This window comes from Mustelus asterias, chromosome 12, assembly GCF_964213995.1.
Source record: "Mustelus asterias chromosome 12, sMusAst1.hap1.1, whole genome shotgun sequence".
In the NCBI taxonomy this organism is placed as follows: domain Eukaryota; kingdom Metazoa; phylum Chordata; class Chondrichthyes; order Carcharhiniformes; family Triakidae; genus Mustelus; species Mustelus asterias.
In genome coordinates, this window is record NC_135812.1 from 59,021,066 (window position 1) to 59,041,094 (window position 20,029).

The 20,029-nt window shown below is 52.0% G+C and overlaps 1 protein-coding gene across 1 annotated transcript in view; it reads left to right on the forward strand.

The window, feature by feature from the left end:
* Window positions 1–2,021: 2,021 nt before the first annotated feature.
* Window positions 2,022–20,029, forward strand: part of trim65 (tripartite motif containing 65) — a 43,704-nt gene continuing 25,696 nt past the window's right edge. The window contains exons 1-2 of the mRNA XM_078225303.1: window positions 2,022–2,711; window positions 15,722–15,817. Of these exons, the coding sequence (XP_078081429.1) occupies window positions 2,298–2,711; window positions 15,722–15,817 (510 nt within the window). The 5' untranslated portion in view covers window positions 2,022–2,297. The remainder of the gene's footprint in view (window positions 2,712–15,721; window positions 15,818–20,029) is intronic.

The window sequence follows — 20,029 nt, forward strand, 5'->3', positions numbered from 1 at the left end:
TACTTCCCTGTTATCTGGGACTCCTTGTCGCAGACCAAACCACAGACACCACACCAACCAAAGACCAGAAGATCAGCCTACGATACCCCGGATATATGTGGTTCACCCCACGCCCGATGGAAGTACACTCGTCAGAGGTCAACCTTTTGGCACCCCTTAGAAACTTTCTGGAAGGGGACTACAGAACAATATCTAAAGAAGGTAAACTCTTGCAGAATAAAAGACTTGATTTAGATGCAGCAAAAGCAAGACTGAAGAAGGCAAAGGTCTCAGAGGCCCGTTCAGCAGCAGAACAGGAAATGCGAATTACACAAAGTGAATTTGATCGCCAGGCAGAGATCACAAGACTTTTGCTTGAAAGAATTAGCAGTACGCATGCTCATCACCTTTGTTGCCTGCAATGACTATGTTGATGCCCAGTTGACCTACTACGCTCAGTGTTACTATTGCTTTATTTTGTATATACCCAATTGACGTATTGTTTCTTGTTGTTTTGTAAATTATTTTACTTCATTTTGTACTGTTTATTGCTTTGTTTTGAATATACCCGATTGCTTATTGTTTTTTTAAATTATTTTACTTCATTTAAATTTGTTAGTACTATTGTGGGTTAGGGATGATACTGTCAACTCCAGATTCGGGGTACTTGCTTGTTCAGATGGTTTGGTGAGAATTGTGTGATCCGGTTCGCTGACGCTCATTGGATCAAGAGGAGGGAATGTGGTGATATAAACAGGGCCTAGTTTTAAGGCTGATAAAATTGGATATCCTAAATTAAAGAATTAGGCACATGGAAATCAAACACAGTCAAACCGCAGGCAGGCCAATTGTACAAAACACAAATGTGTCTGGGCCTGACCCATCAAACACCCATCAAAGGTCGTTACACTCTACTTGAGACTTAGCAGGAGATCATGGCACCTCATTGAAATGCATCGGTCTATTGTTAGAAGCCCAGATCGGGCCAGACTTTCTGTCACCAAGAGATCCTGTAGAAACCTTACCTGATAACAAGTTTAACAACATGGAGATGGACACCTGGGGGGCGGACCCTGGTGTCCCATCAGGCAGACATCAAGAAACCCACTGGGTATCGGAACCCCCTCCTGGGACCTCATTGGCCAGAAGCCAGAGAAGTTTCTGGAAAGGCAAGCAGGCTGGGGATAAAGGGACACACTCAGAGGCACACAGGAGCGAAGACTCGACAGGGGAGACGGCCGTGACCATTCGGAAGACTGACCAGAGAAGGAAGGAAGGAAGAAGCGGCCATCGAGAATCACCTTCGTGATGACAGACCAGAGGGACTCAGGGAATCGGGCCTGCAGTTTAACCAAGCCATCTTTACGGGTAGTATACTTGAATCTGCTGGGATATCCTCTTGTTTTATGTGGGTAATTTAAGGGTTAATAGTGTTATTTAATAAACTTGTTGAATCTTTACTTGTGTTTGTCCTTTGTCCACCTTGCAAATAAGGGCACCGGGGTAAAACCTTGGAGTAAGTAAACTGGTTGAAAGTATCTGAGAATTAACAGGTACAACAATTTGACAAAGGTTCAGCGGCTCTGGAGAAGCTGGGGCTGTTTACCTTGGAGCAATGGAGATTGAAGGGAGATTTGATAGAGATGTGCAGATTATGACAGGTTTAGATAAAGTAGATAAAAGTTATTCCCATTAATTGATGCGACAAGGATTAGGGAAAATAGTTTTAACATTTTGAGCAAGTGATACTGGGGGGGATGTAAGGATGAACTCTTTTGCAGTGTGTGGCAATGACCTAGAACCTGCTGTCTCTGCGGGTGGTGGAAGCAGAAGCAGAAACGGAAAAGGAAATTGGACAGGAATTTGGAGGAAATAAACTCTCAGGTTATAGGGATTCAGTGGGGGAATGGCCCAATCAGCCTGTTCTACAGACAGCAGGCATGGACTTGGACCTCCTACTGGGGACGTTGGAGGAGGGAGTGGGGAGGAGGGATTTGGAGGGGGATGACCGCGATCGCAGTTGGGGGGAGGGTTGTCTAATCCCAGTTGGGGTGTGTCCAATCCCAGTTGGGGGGGAGGGTGGTCTAACCCCAGTTGGGGGGGAGGGTGGTCTAACCCCAGTTGGGGGGTATCTAACCCCGGTTGGGGGGGGGGGGGTGGTGTCTGATCCCAGTTGGGGGTGTCTAATCCGAGTTGGGGGGTATCTAACCCCGGGCGGGGGTGTCTAATCCCAGCTCCTGGGAGGGGCTGTGTGGGTTTGTTGATTTCAGGAAGCCGGTTTTCCTTTCACTTTCACTGGGCTGTGAGCTCCGGGCTCCATGGCTACTCTGCAGTCCCGGGAGTTGGAAGAGAAGCTGAGCTGCCCTATCTGCCTGGACATCTTCACCGAGCCGGTGACCACCCGCTGCGGACACAATTTCTGCAAGAGCTGCCTGGAGAAGCACCTGGACCACCCGAGAGCAGCCGCTCCCTATGACTGCCCCTCCTGCAGGACCGTGTTCGAGCAGCGGCCGGAGCCGCTGTGCAGGAACCTGGTGCTGGCCGACATGGTGCAGATTGTCAGGCTGAGGGGCTCCGAGCCCCCGCACCCCCAGGGAGGCTGCCCGGCTCACCACAAAGCCCTGGAGCTGTACTGCAGGAAGGAGCGCCAGTGTATCTGCTCCGTCTGTGCCACCAGGGAACACAAGGGACACGACCTGGTCACTGTAGACGATGAGAGACTGCAGAGGGAGGTCAGTGCACAGAGGCAGCCCCTCTCCTGTTCACCTCCCCCTGTGGGGTTGGGGGGCGGGGAGGGGTCCACACTGGAAAACCCTGAGGGACCCACAGGCTCCTCAGTGCTGCCAGTCATAGTTCAATGGTATTATTAACATTTTAACTTCCTTAAACTTACAAAGCCAATGCTCAGTGTGGGCAGGGAAAGCCCTTAATCCATCCCCTTGCTTCAAAACACCATTCACATTGAATCCAATCTATGGTCCCCACAGGAGAGACACAAAGATGACAAGAGAAGGCATTGCACCCCACCTTGGCTTGATCTACATCAATGCATAAAGGCCAAAAGAGTAACTAGGGAGAGAGTAGGGCCTATTAAGGATCAACAAGGTCATCTATGTGCGTGCGGATCCACAAGAGATGGGTGAGATCCTAAATGAATATTTCTCATCAGTATTTACTGTTGAGAAAAGCATGGATGTTACGGAACTTGGGGAAATAAATAGTGATGTCTTGAGGAGTGTACATGTTACAGAGAAGCAGGTGCTGGAAGTCTTAAAGCGCATCAAAGTAGATAAATCCCCGGGACCTGATGAAGTGTATCCCAGGACATTGTGTGAGGCTAGGGAGGAAATTGCGGGTCCCCTAGCCGAGATATCTGAATCATCGATAGCCTGAAGATTGGAGAGTGGCAAATGTTGTGCCTTTGTTTAAAGAGGGCTGCAGGGAAAAGCCCGGGAACTACAGGCTAGTGAGCCTCACATCTGTGGTGGGTAAATTGTTGAAGGTATTTTGAGAGACAGGATCTACAGGCATTTAGAGATGCAAGGACTGATTAGGGACAGTCAGCATGGCTTTGTGAGTGGAAAATCATGTCTCACAAATTTAATTGAGTTTTTTGAAAGGGTAAACAAGAAGGTAGATGAGGGCAGTGCAGTTGATGTTGTCTCCATGGACTTTAGCAAGGCCTTTGACAAGGTACCGCATGGTAGGTTGTTGCATAAGGTTAAATCTCACAGGATCCAGGGTGAGGAGCACCTGGTGCGGAGAGGGGCGGGTCGGGATGCCGACCTCCTCGTGAACCTGCTCCTGGGCCTGGCGAGACGCGCCATCAATAGGTCCAGGCAGCGGGCGATCGACGGGGCCGTCCATCCCGACTGTCTGCCCCTCTACCGCGGCTACATTCGCGGCCAGGTGTCTCTGGAGAGGGAGCATGCGGTGTCCACGGGCGCGGTTGACGCCTTCCGCGACCGCTGGGCGCCGCAGGGGCTGGGGTGTATTATCGACCCCGATAATCACCTTTTGGTTTGACGTTTTAAGTTTCCTTTCGACTTTGATTTTGGTTCGGGCTGTTCCCCCCTTCCTTTTGGGGAGCCGCCCCTTTTACTTTGTCCCCAAGTTAATTTGAGTTCGTTTACTTGATTGGTGCCGAAAGAGCTATCTAAATGGGTACAAAATTGGCTTGATGACAGAAGCCAGAGGATGGTTGTAGAGGGTTGTTTTTCAAACTGGAGACCTGTGACCAGCGGTGCGCCTCAGGGATCGGTGCTGGGTCCACTGTTATTTGTCATTTATATTAATGATTTGGATGAGAATATAGAAGGCATGGTTAGTAAGTTTGCAGATGACACCAAGATGGGTGGCATAGTGGACAGTGAAGAAGATTATCTCGGATTGCAAAGGGATCTTGATCAATTGGACCAGTGGGCTGACGAATGGCAGATGGAGTTTAATTTAGATAAATGTGAGGTGATGCATTTTGGTAGATTGAACGAGGGCAGGACTTAATCAGTTAATGGTAGGACATTGGGGAGAGTTACAGAACAAAGAGATCTAGGGGTACAGGTTCATAGCTCCTTGAAAGTGGAGTCACAGGTGGACAGAGTGGTGAAGAAGGCATTCAGCATGCTTGGTTTCATTGGTCAGAACATTAAATACAGGAGTTGGGACATCTTGTTGAAGTTGTACAAGACATTGGTAAGGCTACACTTGAAATACTGTGCACAGTTCTGGTCATGCTATTATAGAAAGGATATTATTAAACTAGAAAGAGTGCAGAAGAGATTTACTAGGATGCTACCGGGACTTGATGGTTTGAGTTATAAGGAGAAGCTGGATAGACTGGGACTTTTTTCTCTGGAGAGTAGAAGGCTGAGGGGTGATCTTATAGAGGCCTATAAAATAATGAGGGGCACAGACCAGCTGGATAGTCAATATCTTTTCCCAAAGGTAGGGGAGTCTAAACCTAGAGGGCATAGGTTTAAGGTGAGAGGGGAGAAATACAAAAGGGTCCAGAGGGGCAATTTTTTCACACAGAGGGTGGTGAGTGTCTGGAACAAGCTGCCAGAGGTAATAGTAGAGACGGGTACAATTTTGCCTTTTAAAAAGCATTTAAACAGTTACATAAGTAAGATGTGTATAAAGGGAAATGCGCCAAATGCGGGCAATTAGGACTAGTTTAGGGGTTTAAAAAAAGGGGTGGCATGGACAAGTTGGGCCGAAGGGCCTGTTTCCATGCTGTAAACCTCTATGACTCTGTGATCTGACGCTTGATCTTAGCCAAAAGGCTGATGGTAAATGTCTCTCCTCGCAATCAGGAAGCTGAGTGGCTGAGTAGGGTTGCCAACTGTGACTAAATGCATTCCTGGAGGGTTCATCACATGAATCGCACCCACTCTCCAGCCATTAGAGGCTCAACACCTCCATCATGGTGACTACTACCTTCCTACAACAACTGGAAAGCAAAAAGACTCCGATCCAATAAGAGCGATGCTTGACTATCAGTCAAACAGTTTTTTATCACCCATTTTCAATATTTTTATACCGAGTAAAGAGAAATGTTCAGAGAATTTTTTGTAAACTAAAACAGAAAATGTTGGAAAATCCCAGCAGTCTGATAGCATCTGGACAGAGAATAGAGCCAAGGTTTTGAATCTGGATGACCCTTTGTCAGAGGGCCCTTTTCTCTCTCTCCTTGAGTTCTGTCTTCTGTGATGTCTCTTTTTTTTCTACAATTTCTCTGTTTCCCTGGAATCTCTCTCACTATCTGGAGCTCTGCACAAATACCGTCATGGGATCAGCAATCTCCTAGTGTGACAGGGAAAATGTTACTACTGAAATCTTACATTAAGTTGGAGATTCCTAATAGTGTTCCCTTTAGGAATTGTAGCTGGGTAGGTGTAACAACTAGCAGTGGACACTTTAACATAACCATCGCCTGAGGGAACATTTACACAGGGACCTATGTAGAAATCTACATGCCAAAGTGCAAGCTGGCTACAGCCACAGTTGTGAAATAATGGAGAATGGGGGTGTCTTTTCTGAGATTGCAGTGACTGCAGTTAATGCAACCCCTGATCTTACATCGCTTCTTGGCCTTTTTTTTCCCCAAACCATAACTTTATTTGTTGTGTAGGTACTGTGGTGAACCATCGTTGGTTACCACTGTGGGGTTATTCCAATGTTACTGTTGGGTTAGGGTGTTGCCACTGTGGGGGTTGTTATAATGTTGTTGGGTTAGGGTGTTTACACTGTGGGATTAATATACCTGTGGTGGATGCTGTTATGGCACATCCCGGTCGGGCCCCGCCTCCTGGGGAGAGGTATAAGACCCTCTGCTCAGGCGGGACCCCTCCAGTCTGGATTGGTGTACTCGTGTTAGATAGTTCCATTGTTTGTCAATAAAAGCCTTCAATCGCTGAAGCCTTGTACCTCGTGCTTGATTGTCGCGCATCAATTTTATTGACAAACACAAAACTCTCGACAGTAAAGAGAGTATGGAGCAAATTCTGAAACCAGAGCGTCTGACGCTGGACCCACGTGCGGTCGGTGCCTCTAACACCTTCGACCACTGGTTGAAGTGTTTCGAGGACTACCTGGCGGCCATCATGGTCGACGACGACCAGGAGCGACCAGCAGGGGTCCTCAGTATCAACCTCGGCTGCATGCAGTGACGCCCGGGGGCCAACGGTGGCGTCGATCTCTCTGGACCAGACAAAGCATCACAGGCTTGACAGTTCGATGATGAACATCAAGGTAAATGGTCGTACTGTGTATTGTCTGTTTGACAGTGGGAGCACCGAGAGTTTTATTCACCCTGACACTGCAAAAAGGTGTGGACTCCGGGTTCTACCTGCCAAACAGACAATTTCTATGTCATCACGGTCCCGGTCTGTACCGATCCAAGGACGTTGTATGGTAACCCTAGAGGTGCAGGGCACAATTTACGAGCGATACAGGCTCCTTGTGTTGCCGCACCTTTGCGCGCCAATTCTCCTCGGACTAAACTTTATGGTCCACATGAAGAGTGTGATCCTACAGTACGGTGGGCCACTCCCTTCACTGGCAGTAGGGAATCAGCCGCAGCCTCCAAATTGCCCAAAGCGCCCCGCATGCAATCTTTCCACACTAAAGATCACCACACCTTCTTTATTTAAGAATCTGGTACCAGGCTGCAAGCCCATCGCTACTAAAAGTAGGCGTTACAGCGCTGAAGACCGGATCTTTATCAGATCTGAGGTTCAGCGGCTCCTCAAAGAAGGGATCATACAGCCAAGTGCTAGTCCGTGGAGAGCGCAGGTCGTGGTGGTTAAAAGCGGGAACAAACCCCGGATGGTCATCGACTACAGTCAGACCATTAACCGTTATACGCAGCTGGATGCGTATCCTCTACCGCGCATATCTGATATGGTCAATCAGATTGCGCAGTACCGGGTGTTCTCCACCATAGACCTTAAGTCCGCCTACCACCAACTCCCCATCCGCCCAGAGGACCGACAATACACGGCTTTTGAGGCGGATGGTCGTCTATATCAGTTTCTTAGGGTTCCATTTGGTGTCACCAATGGGGTCTCGGTCTTCCAGCGTGTTATGGACCGAATGGTGGACCAGAACGGGTTGCGGGCTACCTTCCCGTACCTGGATAACGTCACCATCTGCGGCCATGACCAGCAGGACCATGACACGAATCTCCAGAACTTTCTGCGCACTGCATCTCGCCTGAATCTGACCTATAACAGGGAGAAGTGTGTATTCCGTACGCGCAGGTTAGCTATCCTTGGATACGTGGTGGAAAACGGGGTCATCGGCCCTGATCCAGACCGTATGCGCCCCCTTACTGAACTTCCCTTGCCCGCTAGCACAAAAGCACTGAGGAGATGCCTCGGCTTCTTTTCTTATTATGCGCAGTGGGTCCCCAACTACGTGGACAAAGCCCGTCCGCTCATCAAGTCCACGACCTTCCCACTCACGCCGGAGGCCCAATTGGCCTTCAAGGCTTTGAAAAGCGACATTGCGAAAGCCACGATGCACGCGGTGGATGAATCCATCCCTTTTCAGGTGGAAAGTGATGCATCGGATTTCGCCCTAGCCGCCACACTAAACCAGGCAGGCAGGCCCGTCGCGTTTTTTTCCCGCACCCTTCAAGGTCCCAAAATTCGGCATTCAGCGGTGGAGAAGGAGGCTCAGGCCATTGTGGAGGCCATCAGACACTGGCGCCATTACCTGGCGGGGAAGCGGTTCACCCTGATCACGGATCAACGATCCGTGGCGTTTATGTTCAGTAATACGCAGAGGGGCAAGATCAAGAATGATAAGATCTTGCGGTGGAGAATTGAGCTCTCCACCTATAATTACGATATTATGTATCGTCCAGGGAAGCTCAATGAGCCCTCGGATGCCCTCTCGCGCGGAACATGCGCTATCATGCAGGAGGACCGCTTGAAGGCCCTTCACAATGACCTGTGCCATCCTGGAGTCACTCGACTCTACCACTTCATAAAAGCCCGCAACCTGCCCTACTCGGTGGAGGATGTCAGGTCAGTAACAAGAAGCTGTCGGATTTGCGCGGAATGCAAACCGCACTTTTATCGACCGGACCGGGCACAATTGGTCAAGGCCACTCGCCCCTTCGAGAGGCTGAGTGTGGATTTTAAGGGCCCCCTTCCCTCAACGGACCGGAATGTCTATTTTCTCAATATCATAGATGAATACTCCTGGTTCCCGTTTGTTGTCCCCTGTGCGGACACGTCGACTGCCACAGTGATTAAGGCATTCAGTGATCTTTTTACCCTGTTCGGGTACCCCTGCTACATACATAGCGACAGGGGCTCGTCGTTCATGAGTAACGACTTGAGGCAATTCCTGCTCTCATACGGGATTGCCTCTAGTAGAACCACGAGCTACAACCCTAGGGGTAACGGACAGGTGGAGAGGGAGAATGCTACAGTCTGGAAGGCTGTCCTACTGGCACTGAAATCCAGGGGCCTTCCAGTCTCCCGTTGGCAGGAGGTCCTTCCAAATGCGCTTCATTCCATTCGCTCCCTCCTGTGTACGGCAACCAATGCTACTCCCCACGAGAGGATGTTCTCATTCCCTCGGAAGTCGTCCTCGGGGATCTCATTGCCAGCCTGGTTGATGTACCCAGGACCCGTCCTTCTGCGGCGCCATGTGAGGGCCCGCAAGTCCGACCCCTTGGTCGAACTGGTCCAACTCCTCCACGCCAACCCTCAGTATGCCTATGTGGCATATCCTGACGGGCGAGAGGACACAGTCTCGATTCGAGACCTGGCGCCCGCAGGGGACGTAGCAACTCCTGTCGCTCCTATACCCCCTGTCACGAACCCCCTTTCACTTCTTTCTTCCCCAGACGTGGCGCGGTCAGCACCGGGACCAGTGCATAACAGTTATACTCCCATGTACAGCTTGCCTGGGACTCGGAGATCGGCGCCACCACAGAAGGTTCCAGGATCCCCTGCACCACCGCCTCACCAGGGTCAACCGGCCCGGGAGTCCTCGAGGGGACAGCCGGACGCTGTTTTGGAGAGAACGCCACCGCAAGCACCTGCTCCGGTGTCGCAACCGGTGTTGAGGAGATCACAGCGACGGTGCGGTCCTCCAGACCGTCTGGACTTGTGAATTTTGTATATATGTGACCTGTTTTCGCACCCCGCCGGCCTTTGTTTTTAAAGGAGGGGTGAATGTGGTGAACCATCGTTGGTTACCACTGTGGGGTTATTCCAATGTTACTGTTGGGTTAGGGTGTTGCCACTGTGGGGGTTGTTATAATGTTGTTGGGTTAGGGTGTTTACCTGTGGTGGATGCTGTTATGGCACATCCCGGTCGGGCCCCGCCTCCTGGGGAGAGGTATAAGACCCTCTGCTCAGGCGGGACCCCTCCAGTCTGGATTGGTGTACTCGTGTTAGTTAGTTCCATTGTTTGTCAATAAAAGCCTTCAATCGCTGAAGCCTTGTACCTCGTGCTTGATTGTCGCGCATCAGGTACACTGGTACTTTATGCAGTGCTGGAGGAAGCCATTGTGAAACGCCTGGGCTTCGGGGTGGTCCCTTCGGGGAATCCGTTCCTGAATCGACGGTACACCTGAAGCGCGTCAATAAGCACATGGAATCAAGGCTTCGGTATTGAAGGCTTTAATAAAGTAACAAGGGAACTACTAACACGAATACACCAGTTCAGACTGAAGGGGTCCTGCCGGAGCAGGGGGTCTTATACCCTGCCACCGGAGGCGGGACCCCACTGGAATGTGCCACGATAACTCTCATAACAGGTAAACACCCTAACCCAACAACATAGTACAACCCCCACAGTAATAACACCCTAGCCCAACAGTAACATGGTAACAAACCCCAGTGGTGAACCAACGATGGTTCACCATATTCACCCCTCCTTTAAGAACAAAAGGTGGCGGGGTGGACGAAAAACAGGTCATATAACAGACAATAACAGAAAAGTCACAGGATTCACAAGTCCAGACGGTCTGGAGGACCGCACCGACGCTGCGATCTCCTCAACACCGGTTGCGAAACCGGAGCAGGTGCCGATTTCTTCAACACCGGTTGCGAAAACGGAGCAGGTGCTTGTGGTGGCGCTCTTAAAGTAACGTCTGGCTGTCCCCTCAAGGACTCCCGGGCCGGCCGGCCCTGGTGAGGCGATGGTGCAGGGGATCCTGGAACGTTTGGTGGTAGTGGTGGTGGTGATGATGATGGTGGCGCCGATCTCCGAGTCTCAGGCAAGCTGTACATGGGAGTAAAAGTGTTATGCACTGGTCCCGGTGCTGACCGCGCCACGTCTGGGGAAGTAATGAGGAGTAGTGGATTTGTGACTGGGGGAATAGGAGCGACAGGGGTTGCTACGTCCCCTGCGGGCGCCAGGTCTCTAATGGAGACAGTGTCCTCTCGCCCGTCAGGATATGCCACATAGGCATACTGAGGGTTGGCGTGGAGGAGTTGGACCGGTTCGACCAAGGGGTCGGACTTGTGAGCCCTCACATGGCGCCGCAGAAGGACGGGTCCTGGGTACGTCAACCAGGCTGGCAATGAGGTCCCCGAGGACGACTTCCGAGGGAATGAGAACATCCTCTCGTGGGGAGTAGCATTGGTTGCCGTACACAGGAGGGAGCGGATAGCATGGAGCGCATTTGGAAGGACCTCCTGCCAACGGGAGACTGGAAGGCCCCTGGATTTCAGTGCCAGTAGGACAGCCTTCCAGACTGTAGCATTCTCCCTTTCCACCTGTCCGTTACCCCTAGGGTTGTAGCTCGTGGTTCTACTAGAGGCAATCCCGAATGAGAGCAGGAATTGCCTCAAGTCGTTGCTCATGAACGACGAGCCCCTGTCGCTATGAATGTAGCAGGGGTACCCGAACAGGGTAAAAAGTTCACTGAAAACCTTGATGACGGTGGCAGTTGACGTGTCCGCACAGGGGAAAACAAACGGAAACCGGGAATACTCGTCTATTATATTGAGAAAATAGACATTCCGGTCCGTTGAGGGAAGGGGGCCCTTAAAATCCACACTCAGCCTCTCAAAAGGGCGAGTGGCCTTGACCAATTGTGCCCGGTCTGGTCGATAAAAGTGTGGTTTGCATTCTGCGCAAATCCGACAGCTTCTAGTTACTGACCTGACATCCTCCACCGAGTAGGGCAGGTTGCGGGCTTTGATGAAGTGGTAGAGTCTGGTGACTCCAGGATGACACAGATCATTGTGGAGAGCCTTCAAGCGGTCCTCCTGCATGATGGCGCATGTTCCGCGCGAGAGGGCATCCGAGGGCTCATTGAGCTTCCCTGGACGATACATAATATCGTAATTATAGGTGGAGAGCTCAATTCTCCACCGCAAGATCTTATCGTTCTTGATCTTGCCCCTCTGTGTGTTACTGAACATAAACGCCACGGATCGTTGATCCGTGATCAGGGTGAACCGCTCACCTGCCAGGTAATGGCGCCAGTGTCTGACTGCCTCCACAATGGCCTGAGCCTCCTTTTCCACTGCTGAGTGCCGAATTTCTGGGCCTTGAAGGGTGTGGGAAAAGAACGCGACGGACCTGCCTGCCTGGTTTAGTGTGGCGGCTAGGGCGAAGTCAGATGCATCACTTTCCACCTGGAAAGGGATGGATTCATCCACCGCGTGCATCGTGGCTTTCGAGATGTCGCTCTTCAAAACCTTGAAGGCCAATTGGGCCTCCGGCGTAAGTGGGAAGGTCGTGGACTTGATGAGCGGACGAGCTTTGTCCGCGTAGTTGGGGACCCACTGTGCATAATATGAAAAGAACCCGAGGCATCTCCTCAGTGCCTTCGTGCTAGCGGGCAAGGGAAGTTCAGTGAGTGGGCGCATACGGTCTGGATCAGGGCCAATGACCCCGTTTTCCACCACGTATCCGAGGATGGCTAACCTACGCGTACGGAATACGCACTTCTCCCTGTTATAGGTCAGATTCAGGCGAGATGCAGTGCGCAGAAAGTGTTGGAGATTCGTGTCGTGGTCCTGCTGGTCATGGCCGCAGATGGTGACGTTATCCAGGTACGGGAAGGTAGCCCGCAACCCGTTCTGGTCCACCATTCGGTCCATAGCACGCTGGAAGACCGAGACCCCATTGGTGACACCAAATGGAACCCTGAGGAATTGGTATAGACGACCATCCGCCTCAAAAGCCGTATATTGTCGGTCCTCTGGGCGGATGGGGAGTTGATGGTAGGTGGACTTAAGGTCTATGGTAGAAAACACTCGGTACTGCGCAATCTGATTGACCATATCAGAAATACGCGGGAGAGCACTGGCCTGTATGATCCCTTCCTTGAGGAGCCGCTGAACCTCAGATCTAATAAAGATCCGGTCCTCAGCGCTGTAACGCCTACTTTTAGTAGCGATGGGCTTGCAGCCAGGTACCAGATTTTTAAAAAGGGATGGTGTCGTGATCTTCAGGGTGGATAAATTGCACGCGGGGCGCTTTGGGCAATTTGGAGGCTGCGGCTGATTCCCTACTGCCAGTGAAGGGAGTGGCCCACCGTACTGTAGGATCACACTCTTCATGTGGACCATAAAGTTTAGTCCGAGGAGAATTGGCGCGCAAAGGTGAGGTAGCACAAGGAGCCTGTATTGCTCGTAAACTGTGCCCTGTACCTCAAGAGTTACCATACATCGTCCTTGGATCGGTACAGAACGGGACTGTGATGCCATGGAAATTGTCTGTTTGGCAGGGAGAACCCGGAGTCCACACCTTTTAGCAGTTTCAGGGTGTATGAAACTTTCGGTGCTCCCACTGTCAAACAGACAATTCACAGATCTGCCACTAACCTTTACCTCCATCATAGAATGTTCCAGTCTGTAATGCCTGGTCTGATCCAGAGAGATCGACGCCACCGTTGGCCCCTGGGCGTCACTGCATGCTGCCGATGTGGATGCTGAGGACCCCTGCTGGTCGCTGCTGCATGCTGCCGATGTGGATGCTGAGGACCCCTGCTGGTCGCTCCTAGTCGTCGTGGACCATGATGGCCGCCCCCATGGATCGCACGTGGGCGAGGGCGCCAAGCGCAGCGACTCCTGGTGGTCTTCCTCCTCCTCTGTCTGCCACGATGGCGCCGTCCTGAGATCGCACGTGGTCGGACCTCGTGGGTACTGCGACGCCGAAAGAGATGGTCTCCGTTCTGGAGGGTTACAAGCTGCACTGCCGTTTTTAGGTTTGGACCTGCAGACTTTGCCGTAGTGGCCTTTTTTACCGCACTGGCTGCAGATTGCCGTTCTTGCCGGACACTGTTGCCGTGGATGCTTGGCCCCTCCACAAAAATAGCATCGCTGGCCACCTGGAGCTGCCGCCGTCGTCGAATCGGTCTGGGAGCGCGGGTTCGCGGGGCGAGGAGGGAGCAGAGCTTGCTCCAACCACGTTAACTGCACGTGGTCCTCGGGGTACAGCGCCAAGCTCTTCGACGCCGCCTCCAACCTCACGGCCATCCCCATTGCCTGGGTCAAGTTGAGTTTCCCCTTTTCTAGCAATTTAAGCCTGATGTACGAGGACCCTACCCCTGCTACGAACGCGTCTCGGGCGAGGTCGTACATATACTGCTCGGCGGAGACGTCCTTACAGTCGCAACCCCTGGCAAGCTGCAGGAGCTCATTGGCATAATCCTCTATGGTTTCGCCCGACTGCCGACGTCGTGTAGCGAGGAGGTAACGAGCATGTATCTCGTTGGGTGGCATAATGTACCTATTCTTTAGGAGCTCGACGGCACCCTGGTAAGTGGGAGCTGCACGAATGGCTAGGTAAATCGTGTCGCTTACCCTCGCGTGGAGGACCTGGAGTCTATCACTGTCCGTAGTGATAGCTACCGAGGCTGCCAGGTAGTCCTCAAAGCACTTCCACCAATGGTCGAATGTGTTAGCTGCATCGACCGCACGTGGGTCCAGTGTCAGACGATCCGGTTTTAGGATCTGTTCCATACTCTCTGTTTTTTTTTTTCTTCTTGTTGCACAGTTGTGAGTTTTCTGTTTACTTTATTAAATTGAAGCGCGTCAATAAGCACATGGAATCAAGGCTTCGGTATTGAAGGCTTTAATAAAGTAACAAGGGAACTACTAACACGAATACACCAGTTCAGACTGAAGGGGTCCTGCCGGAGCAGGGGGTCTTATACCCTGCCACCGGAGGCGGGACCCCACTGGAATGTGCCACGATAACTCTCATAACAGGTAAACACCCTAACCCAACAACATAGTACAACCCCCACAGTAATAACACCCTAGCCCAACAGTAACATGGTAACAAACCCCAGTGGTGAACCAACGATGGTTCACCACAACACCACCTTCAGGTGCCTCATGCGGCCTGTCCCAGTTGTGTTTCTCCTTTTGGCCTTAGCACTCCAGTTCTACTTCCTCTTTCTCTTGGCAGGGTCGGCACATTTACCGCGGGTTGATTTCTGCAGGTGAAATGCTTTAGCCCCACATCGCCGGCAGAGTGTGGGTTTTGTTCTTGGCCTTTTGGCTAAGATCAAGTGTAGCATTGACATGCTGTGCTTGGTTGAAGTCATTAGGTTACATTTTAGCTTCATTTGAAGCAATTTTTAAAAGTGGCATCTCGGCCTTTTGGCTAAGATGCAAATGAGATCAAGCCTTGGAGGAGGAGCTATGCCTACACCAATCAGCTTGGATCAAGTAGATCAACCCCAAGACAGGAGGTGAGAGCCCTGTCTTGTCAGCTTGGATCGGGAATGATGTTGAGACTCTGAAGTGGACTTGATTTGATTGAATTGGAATAAAAACAAAAAAAAAATCCCTGATCTTACACTTGTTAAGAAGAATTTTACATTTATATAACACCGTTCATGTGTCCTAAAGAACTTTACAGCCAATGAAGTATATTTGGACTCACTGCTGTATTAGATGGTATATGTCACACACAGCAATGCCCCCCACAATGGCCAGAGAATTTATTTTGGTGATGTCGGTTTTGGAGATTAATATTGACCAGGGAGAACTGAGCTGCTCTTCTTCAAAAGCTGCCATGGAATTTTTGTGTCCGTCCGTGGCATTGATGGGACTTGGTTTATTTACTGTCTCATCCAGAATATGCACCTTTGGCAGTGCAACCCTCCCTTGAGGGCAACACTGGCATTTCAGCCAGATAATGTGCTGTAACCTCTGCCGTGGACCCAACAACCTCCCAACTCCAGGGCAAGATTGCTACCCACTGAGCCAAGGTTAGAATTAATTATTTACCCTCTGTTAAAATATTTCAGAAAGAACTTGTAGCGAAACACGAGGAGATGGAGCGCCAGTTAAAGAAGACGGAAGGATTAATCGATAAACTCAAACAGCAGAAGATTTCCGTTAAGGTAATAATTATTCTCATGTTGACAACAACACGTTCCCTAAAGAAAAGCATCATTTACCTGGTAAAACCCAGAACTGCTGGAAATATATTGCAGATGGAAGAAGGGAAAGGTAAGTATGACAGTAAAGGCCTCCTGGAATGAGCATTGATAATAGAATTGAATACATTTCTAATCTCTGCAGTGATGGTGACTGTGGAGAGGAGTCCTGAACTCGCTGATCGCTTTCTGTTAAACAACTCGGGCAGATGGTGAGCCCAAAGCGAGTGTAACTTCTGAAGACAGTTTTGGCAGTGAGTGCCAAGTGAGGCTGGGATTTTGATGCAGACAGCAGGAGGCAGACATTCAGTGACTGACTGAGTACAGGAGAAACAGGGGGATGTTGGGGAGGTGTGTGGTGGCTTCACACTTTACTGTGTCTCTGCTCCTGTTAATTTGGGCTGGTGATTCACTTCACAAAGACTGGCAATGAAAGGATGCAAAAGGGAGATGGCAATGGTGGTGGTGGAAGAGGGGCTGATTACTGTGTGTGAGGGGGGGGGGAATAGGGGCTGATTATTGTGTGTGTGAGGGGGGATAGGGGCTGATTACAGTGTGTGAGGGGGGGGGATAGGGGCTGATTACTGTGTGTGTGAGGGGGGATAGGGGCTGATTACTGTGTGTGAGGGGGGGGGGGAATGGGGCTGATTACTGTGTGTGAGGGGGGGGGATAGGGGCTGATTACTGTGTGTGAGGGGGGGGGGATAGGGGCTGATTACTGTGTGTGAGGGGGGGGATAGGGGCTGATTACTGTGTGTGAGGGGGGGGATAGGGGCTGATTACTGTGTGTGAGGGGGGGGGATAGGGGCTGATTACTGTGTGTGAGGGGGGGGGGGATAGGGGCTGATTACTGTGTGTGAGGGGGGGATGGGCTGATTACTGTGTGTGTGAGGGGGGATAGGGGCTGATTACTGTGTGTGAGGGGGGGGATAGGGGCTGATTACTGTGTGTGAGGGGGGGGGATAGGGGCTGATTACTGTGTGTGAGAGGGGGGGATAGGGGCTGATTACTGTGTGTGTGAGGGGGGATAGGGGCTGATTACTGTGTGTGAGGGGGGGGGGGGATAGGGGCTGATTACTGTGTGTGAGGGGGGGGGGGATAGGGGCTGATTACTGTGTGTGAGGGGGGGGGAAAAGGGGCTGATTACTGTGTGTGAGGGGGGGGATAGGGGCTGATTACTGTGTGTGAGGGGGGGGGGATAGGGGCTGATTACTGTGTGTGAGGGGGGGGATAGGGGCTGATTACTGTGTGTGAGGGGGGGGGATAGGGGCTGATTACTGTGTGTGAGGGGGGGGGATAGGGGCTGATTACTGTGTGTGAGGGGGGGGATAGGGGCTGATTACTGTGTGTGACGGGGGGGATAGGGGCTGATTACTGTGTGTGAGGGGGGGGGATAGGGGCTGATTACTGTGTGTGAGGGGGGGATAGGGGCTGATTACTGTGTGTGAGGGGGGGATAGGGGCTGATTACTGTGTGTGAGGGGGGGGATAGGGGCTGATTACTGTGTGTGAGGGGGGGGATAGGGGCTGATTACTGTGTGTGAGGGGGGGGATAGGGGCTGATTACGGTGTGTGAGGGGGGGGATAGGGGCTGATTACGGTGTGTGAGGGGGGATAGGGGCTGATTACTGTGTGTGAGGGGGGGGATAGGGGCTGATTACTGTGTGTGAGGGGGGGGATAGGGGCTGATTACTGTGTGCGAGGGGGGGGATGGGGCTGATTACTGTGTGTGTGAGGGGGGGGGGATAGGGGCTGATTACTGTGTGTGAGGGGGGGGATAGGGGCTGATTACTGTGTGTGAGGGGGGGGGGATAGGGGCTGATTACTGTGTGTGAGGGGGGGGATAGGGGCTGATTACTGTGTGTGATGGGGGGGGATAGGGGCTGATTACTGTGTGTGAGGGGGGGGGGATAGGGGCTGATTACTGTGTGTGAGGGGGGGGGATAGGGGCTGATTACTGTGTGTGAGGGGGGGGGGGGATAGGGGCTGATTACTGTGTGTGAGGGGGGGGATAGGGGCTGATTACTGTGTGTGAGGGGGGGGGGGGATAGGGGCTGATTACTGTGTGTGAGGGGGGGGATAGAGGCTGATTACTGTGTGTGAGGGGGGGGGATAGGGGCTGATTACTGTGTGTGGGGGGGGGGGATAGGGGCTGATTACTGTGTGTGAGGGGGGGGATAGGGGCTGATTACTGTGTGTGAGGGGGGGGGATAGGGGCTGATTACTGTGTGTGAGGGGGGGTGATAGGGGCTGATTACTGTGTGTGAGGGGGGGGATAGGGGCTGATTACTGTGTGTGAGGGGGGGGATAGGGGCTGATTACTGTGTGTGAGGGGGGGGGATGGGGCTGATTACTGTGTGTGTGAGGGGGGGGGATAGGGGCTGATTACTGTGTGTGAGGGGGGGGATAGGGGCTGATTACTGTGTGTGAGGGGGGGGGATAGGGGCTGATTACTGTGTGTGAGGGGGGGGGGATAGGGGCTGATTACTGTGTGTGAGGGGGGGGGATAGGGGCTGATTACTGTGTGTGATGGGGGGGATAGGGGCTGATTACTGTGTGTGAGGGGGGGGGGATAGGGGCTGATTACTGTGTGTGAGGGGGGGGATAGGGGCTGATTACTGTGTGTGAGGGGGGGGGGGATAGGGGCTGATTACTGTGTGTGAGGGGGGGGATAGGGGCTGATTACTGTGTGTGAGGGGGGGGGGATAGGGGCTGATTACTGTGTGTGAGGGGGGGGGATAGGGGCTGATTACTGTGTGTGAGGGGGGGGGATAGGGGCTGATTACTGTGTGTGGGGGGGGGATAGGGGCTGATTACTGTGTGTGAGGGGGGGGATAGGGGCTGATTACTGTGTGTGAGGGGGGGGGGATAGGGGCTGATTACTGTGAGGGGGGGTGATAGGGGCTGATTACTGTGTGTGAGGGGGGGGGGATAGGGGCTGATTACTGTGTGTGAGGGGGGGGATAGGGGCTGATTACTGTGTGTGAGGGGGGGGGGGATAGGGGCTGATTACTGTGTGTGAGGAGGGGATAGGGGCTGATTACTGTGTGTGAGGGGGGGATAGGGGCTGATCACGGTGTGTGAGGGGGGATAGGGCTGATTACTGTGTGTGAGGGGGGGATAGGGGCTGATGACTGTGTGTGTGAGGGGGATAGGGCTGATTACGGTGTGTGAGGGGGGGGATAGGGGCTGATGACTGTGTGTGTGAGGGGGATAGGGGCTGATTACGGTGTGTGAGGGGGGGGATAGGGGCTGATTACTGTGTGTGAGGGGGATAGGGGCTGATTGCTGTGTGTGAGGGGGGGATAGGGGCTGATGACTGTGTGTGAACATAGAACATAGAAAGCCACAGCACAAACAGGCCCTTCGGCCCACAAGTTGCGCCGATCACATCCCTACCTCTAGGCCTATCTATAGCCCTCAATCCCATTAAATCCCATGTACTCATCCAGAAGTCTCTTAAAAGACCCCAACGAGTTTGCCTCCACCACCACCGACGTCAGCCGATTCCACTCACCCACCACCCTCTGAGTGAAAAACTTACCCCTGACATCTCCTCTGTATCTACCCCCCAGCACCTTAAACCTGTGTCCTCTCGTAGCAACCATTTCAGCCCTTGGAAATAGCCTCTGAGAGTCTACCCTATCCAGACCTCTCAACATCTTGTAAACCTCTATCAGGTCACCTCACATCCTTCGTCTCTCCAGGGAGAAGAGACCAAGCTCCCTCAACCTATCCTCATAAGGCATGCCCCCCAATCCAGGCAACATCCTTGTAAATCTCCTCTGCACCCTTTCAATGGCTTCAACATCTTTCCTGTAATGAGGTGACCAGAACTGCGCGCAGTACTCCAAGTGGGGTCTAACCAGGGTCCTATAAAGCTGCAGCATTATCTCCCGACTCCTAAACTCAATCCCTCGATTAATGAAGGCCAGTACGCCGTACGCCTTCTTGACCGCATCCTCCACCTGCGAGGCCGATTTAAGAGTCCTATGGACCCGGACCCCAAGGTCCTTCTGATCCTCTACACTGCTAAGAATGGTATCCTTCATATTATACTGCTGCTTCATCCCATTGGATCTGCCAAAATGGATCACTACACACTTATCCGGGTTGAAGTCCATCTGCCACTTCTCCGCCCAGTCTTGCATTCTATCTATGTCTCGCTGCAACTTCT